Source organism: Ctenocephalides felis, unplaced genomic scaffold (assembly GCF_003426905.1).
Source record: "Ctenocephalides felis isolate EL2017-DRISC unplaced genomic scaffold, ASM342690v1 CF-g0.4_SCAFFOLD_03571, whole genome shotgun sequence".
Lineage (NCBI taxonomy): Eukaryota > Metazoa > Arthropoda > Insecta > Siphonaptera > Pulicidae > Ctenocephalides > Ctenocephalides felis.
The window spans coordinates 41262603-41269140 of NW_020539725.1; the positions used below are offsets into that span (position 1 = coordinate 41262603).

Sequence of the window (6538 nt, forward strand, 5' to 3'; positions counted from 1 at the left end):
CATTATTTTCATATCTCAGTCAGACAGAGGTCCCTGGTATGAGAGATTATGAAAAACAGTTTTCATATAATATTTACATTTCATTTGACTATAATATCTATTTCATTAATATAATATCTATATATATAACTCTTCAGTCTTCTTTGTCTTCAATTTCCTTATAGTACTTAAGGAAAAAGTAAGTAAAAACATAAAAACTTTACTTTTAAGTTGCATAAACTTTTTGATACGATGCTCGGTACCAATAGCTTTATCGATAAAGCTCGATCTAGATCTAGATAAAATTTCCCACTGTTTATTTCAAATATGTATAAAATTTTAATTTTTACTAATAATCAATCCATAGTCAACATCTTACGTTTCGAGCTAAATAAAAACCTAGCTTTCTTATTGACACCTTAACCCTTTCGACTCGGGTGCCGCCGCTCCGGCGACAAAAGTCATATAAATCTCGCAATTTGCGAGTGGAAGTGTTAAATTTGTGTAGGCGGCGTGCAAAAAATGCTTTTTCAAAAATTTTGTAATTGTGAAAATTGACAATTTTTTTGTTTAAGTTTTAAGTTTAAAATAGGATTATAATATAATGCGTAATACTTCCTTCTACTGCCATCACCATATAGTTCTAGTATCAAACTAGAAGACAATTTAAAAGAAAACCACACTAATAGCAAACAAAACACCGATTTTTTTAAAAAAAGATTCTTTAACAATAATGTGGTTGTTGAGAAGCTTATTAATGAATAAACGTAATCTATCGAGTTCGATTTTTTGGTTTTTGACCATATAAAAGTTAATTAGAAGATTATATTTGCAATGTACACTATTAGGTATGTTTTTTTTTTAAATATTTTTTCGACCATTAATCATACAGTAAAACTTTATTAAATATTTTTATGCCTAATAATCATACGTATCCGTTTTAAAAATATATTTTCTGTTAACAAAGCGTAAATAAAATTTTCAACAATATACATATAGATTCTGAATTAGACTTAAAATTATCTTTTCCGCATTCAATTAGTGCATTCACTCTCCTGGTTAATTTTTAATATATAGTGAGTTAGTATAAAATATTACAACTTAGAAGTACCTGCAAAAAGAATTCTGTGTTATAGAAATTATGTTAAATTTAAAGTCAGAAAAATCATTTTTCTACATTATTTATTAATTAACAAAAATTGTATTGTCCATTCAATTACACGTTTACATAAAAAGTATACTATCTACCTATATAGATTGCATACTATTGCAACTTCTGCCACAGTATACCATATTATCACAAGTTATGAACAAATACTTATTCTAATGAATCACATACACTTTATGATAAGTTTGTTAAAGGTACGCGACTATATATTCAAAATTAATTTTGATTTTGGTCAATATTTATTTTGCACATTCAGGTTTAATAGATTACATATATTTGTAATATGGGAAATATGCATATTTTTAATTGCTATGTAAACGCCACAAACATGTGTCTTGGTGATAGTGAAAATTATTTATACTTAAATCAAATTAATATTTTATTATTAAAACTTACATCTTTGTAGATTGCATACCATTCTGTTTTTAAATTAGAAATTGAAAATCATCCATAAAAATATTTGCTTTAAATTTAATATTAATAAATTGTCTTGTATAAATCGTAGCATTCAATCACATATAAAAAGTATGCATACTTCCAGGTTAAATACAGATATTCGCAGTTTAATGCATGCCTAAAAATCTATGCTTAACATCAAATATGCAAAGAAAAATATATTAATTACATTCAATTAGTAGCAAACAAATAATTCAAAATAATTCTGTATGATGAATACAAATTAGGCATTTTATGCACATTGTAAATAAAAAAAAAGTAAAATACTAAATAAGATTTCTAAATACAGATTGGCAGGACTATGTTATTTTATGAACTTTTAAATAGATTATTACCTATAAAACCTTCAAAATATAGCGGCAAATATATCAAAAATAACATTTTATAAAAATCATTAAGCTAACATATTTCTAAACAAGTATCACGATTTAAAAAATTATTTCCTTATAGGTGTTCCCGATAAACTATTATAAACAAACAAATCAATAACAAATAAAATGTCAATTTACATCTTAAATTGTTTGTACCATCAGTATTAATTTTTAACAATGTTTTTAAGTCTACCTGCAATTACTCTGCCGAAATGGGTTCCGTCCCAATAGCACTTTCCACAACCTTCGCAAACATAAAATACTGAAACATTATTGAGAACTGTTAATGGTATCAGGTTGGCTTGGATTAAAGCACCACTTTTCGTAAATCGATTTAAAGCATTGCCTCGAACTGTAAAAAATGTTGAAGCTGACATGAATAATAACATAAACTCGAACATTATTAGGAATTCTATAACACATACCTAATTGCCAGGATCTGTTATTTACGGGTAGTTGTTCTGAAGTTCCGCAAAAAGTATTACCAAGTGCATTGTTAATATTCGCTAAACTAAGCATCTCGCTGCGGGAAAAACTTGAGAATTCATTGTTGTTGCATATCTAAATAAAAGTGCACTTATCATTTTATTTTATTCTTTATTGAGTAAAATTGTTAACCTTTCCCAATATTACCTGACATCTGCTGAAAATATTGTTTTCAGTAACTTCAATGTTGTAATAATGTAATACTTCTTTTAATTGTTCATCAACCGGATCAGATTTCACTCTATAGCAGTACCCGAGAGGGACAAATTGATGCAACTGGAATATTTAAAATTTTAAATTATTGGAAATTATTTTTAACTAAAAGTTTGATCGTATTGTATAAATCCAAAATAATATGTATGTTGCCTACCCTATTGAATGCTGTGCCTCTTGTTAATATAATTCGTTGCTGTTGTTGAGCAATATTGATACATATGTCATGGTCTTTACTATTATCAATTGATATAGCATCAACACCACACTTCCGTAAACATCTCGCCAAGCCCTCCAACATACTATCACAGACAACCTTTATAGCATCTACTCCACGTGTTGGCAAATTAGCAAAAGGACTAGGAACTTGTTCTATTATGGTTGTTGGCTGCTAAAAAATGCAAAACTTCAGTTTAATAAAGCCATTTTTGTGTTTATGTAAATACTGCTTTTATTTTTTAGTAAGTCTTAAAAATTTCACCACATTTCAGGAGAGTTGCAGAAATCTCAATATAAATGATTAGTTTAATAATATTTAAAAGATTACCAAAATTCAAATCTATTATATGATCAAAGAGTTAAAAACATATGAGATAAAAATCTAACCTTTTTATCATTTTTCTTCTTATTACGTTTCTTGGGAGATCGAACATTTTGTGTTATTCTATCATACATTTCAATTAAATTTATATTGCAATTATTGCAAACATCTACAATGACATCATGAACTTCCAACAAACAGTGTGCATCCAAAGCTATGTAAAAATTAAACTATTAAATGTAATGTTATATTAATTAGAATGGTGTAATTTTATACCAAACCTGCATATAAAATTTGTTCCTTCCTGAGTGGTCGAAGTTCCCAATTTGAAAATTGATTTGTTTTATCAAGATTTGCACCTAAACATAATTGAACCAGTGCTGAAAGTCCATCACCACAACCTGGCTCACCTAAATATGTTTATATATGTAATTTAATTTCCTGAATTTAAAAATAAAATATTGTAGAAGATAATACTTACCTGAATATGGATATTTAAAATAGGAATTTCTCCCAAGAGCTTTTGTGAGGTCCTGCAAATCCAACCAACCAACACCACCACAAAATATAGAATTTCGCAATTTTAGAGTTGATTGAATTTTTTCTAAATCCAGCCGTAGACCATATCCTGAAAGTCACACAGATCAGTTTGTGCATCATTTCTATACTCATCCGAGATATTAATATAAAAAGTCTTTGACACATACTTATATATACATTAAATATGTAGTAATATTCTATATTTAAATATGCAGGACATGTATATAAATACAAAATAATAATTACCTAGTTTTAAAATCTCATGATTCTCAAATAATTGTATTGATAATTGCTTCCACAAATGATGTGCATGACCCAACTCAACAACATCTAATAAATAAATATTCTTTCCTGTAGAGAGTTGAATCAAAGCAACATCTGATGGCTTAGTTCCAAAATATGGCTTCCACTCTGAATCTAAACCAACTCGAGTCACATTCTAAAAATATTATTTATCACTTATGGCATATTAATGTCAATTAATATTTCTACTTGAATAATTTGATCCACACACAAATTATGGACTTTTATGTACAAACCTCAAACCCATGCCGTAGCATGTCCTCAAAAAGGTATTCTGTATCCACAAGAACAATATTATCCATAGGTATATTTAGACAATGGAATTTTATGTTATTTACTTCATTTGAATTTGTAAAATGATTTTGTTTTGTATGCATTGGAAATTTGTTAGAAGTATGAGGAATTGTATTACAAATATTTAAATTTTTTTTATCAATTGGGTCAGGATCCCAGTTATCATCCTCAGGTTCACAAAATGTTGGTGAGCTGAATTCTCTAATAAAAAATAAATAAATTATGATTTGAAAATATTTGTTCAATTATGAAATATAGTTTTAAATTTACTTCAAAGCGTAAGGCCAATATTCGAAAGGGACTGCATAATGCTGAGCCCATTTGAGAGCTCCGGCCACATCCCCATGCCTAACCATTAAATTAATCAATTCTCTTTGCATTTCTTCATTTTGCCCAACAGCTTCTTGCATCATTTCATTCCATGAAGCTTCATCTAAAAATTATTATAATATTATAATTATACCTATAATAATGTTCTATAATTATAACACGTGCTCTAAAAAATTACTTAGAGATTCTTCGACATATCTTTTATGAGCTATAAAATTCAATGCTCCTTCATTTCTCTTTAAGTTCAAATTCTGACAAACATCTGGTCCTATAGAATATTTTGAACATAATCTTGCAATAAGTTTACTCAAAGGCTTTGGGTGAAGCTTGTCATATTTAACTTCAGGAATGGAATGCTCTCTGCAACGAAACGTTTAAAATCCAATTTTATTTATAGAAGTAGAAGTATTCTATTTTATAAATTTCATAAGCACTTAAGTAAACAAACTTAACATTTACCTAATAAAAGGCTCTATGCAAGTTCGTACTGTAGAATTTTTATTTAATAAACCATCCAAAAATTTAACAAGTATTCCTTGCATGTGTGGATTTTGATCAAGATATTGTTCAGCCAAGTCTTGTCTGTCTTGAAGAATAAGCGGAAGGACAAAATCCGCATATGTAATATTTGCATTCAAGTTCAAACATATAGCCCACTGACATACCTACATTAAAAAAATATTGATTGGATCCATATATCAAAATATCCAAATTTAAACTGGAACATACCTCTTTATATTCTTTTCTTGAGAGCATTTCATTTATATTTTGAAGAACATGTCACTTTGTTCATACAATCGAAAAGTTTCATTAAACAATTTTACAACATTTGTTACTTTGCTAGACTTTACAAGTGTGAATGCTATCCATTGAACTTCTTTTGTTAATGATGGTTTTTAACTCATTATAATATGACTTGCTCCATTATTCAATTCCTCAATGACTATAAGCAATAATCAATATTTTATATAATATTTGATAGTTATAGTTACATTAAGCATACAGTTATTGTACAATAACATTAAAAAAATCAATAATACTGAATTGAATTATGTTGGGATATATGGAGAAGTAGTTGATTTTTTTAAGAAATTTTAATTTCAACATTATAATTTTGGATGATTGTAAACATTTCAATTATATTTTTAATTTTTTTTTCAATTATATTTTGTTATCCAACATTTTTTCATTTAATTATTACACTCATTCTAATACAACAACACTTGCATTAATAAAATATACCTTTTGTCCCTTTTATTAATTAATTTATGATCTAACTACCATTAGTTACTATTCTTAGAGCATAGTAAATTCTCAATTAATGCTTATTGTAAACTAAATGTAAAATATTAATATCTACAAAAATTGGCAATATAATATACTCACTGACATATGGCAATTTGTTTGGTTTTGCTTCATTATAATCACCACAATTTACAAATAATTTTAATCCTGAATAATATGGATTTGGAGCAGAAGAGAAAAATGAATGTAGCGTCCTTTCCACATGCTGTGACTTTTCCCCTAAAATTATATTAAATTGATTAAAATGCGTAATATAATGATTTAAATAGGAACAGTATGAATATTTGTTAACTTATTTGAAAATCATTTATTGGAATTATTAATGTTGACTTCTTGCAATTCTAATTAGATTACATTTTTGCCATATAAATATAGCAGTTTTTATCTCTGAATGAGTCAGATATAAAAAATAAATAAGCTACATAAATTTGAATATGTTTTCATACATGATCTCCATAGTGCTTTTTAACTTATCAAACCATTGGCTTGTAGCTTCATCTAAATCTTTATCGAAAGGCTTTCATCAAAGGTACAAGATTCAAAAACAGATGG

At 27.4% G+C, this 6538-nt stretch overlaps 1 protein-coding gene across 2 annotated transcripts; it reads right to left on the reverse strand.

Annotated features, from left to right (window-relative positions):
* Positions 1–1965: 1965 nt before the first annotated feature.
* LOC113384709 (exonuclease mut-7 homolog) lies at positions 1966–5442 on the reverse strand. Of its 2 annotated transcripts, none has more exons than XM_026622470.1 (13): positions 5411–5442; positions 5141–5346; positions 4860–5041; positions 4622–4784; positions 4294–4552; positions 4001–4193; positions 3696–3842; positions 3496–3624; positions 3280–3428; positions 2831–3061; positions 2608–2736; positions 2400–2535; positions 1966–2326 (listed from the first exon to the last, which is right to left on the reverse strand). In XM_026622470.1, the coding sequence occupies exons 1-13, from the start codon at positions 5435–5437 to the stop codon at positions 2139–2141; spliced, it is 2139 nt and encodes a 712-aa protein (XP_026478255.1). In that variant the 5' UTR covers positions 5438–5442; the 3' UTR covers positions 1966–2138. The 2 variants fall into 2 exon arrangements, with proteins under 2 accessions (XP_026478255.1, XP_026478254.1); XM_026622469.1 differs by having other exon boundaries at positions 2831–3064.
* Between the last annotated feature and the right edge of the window lie 1096 nt (positions 5443–6538).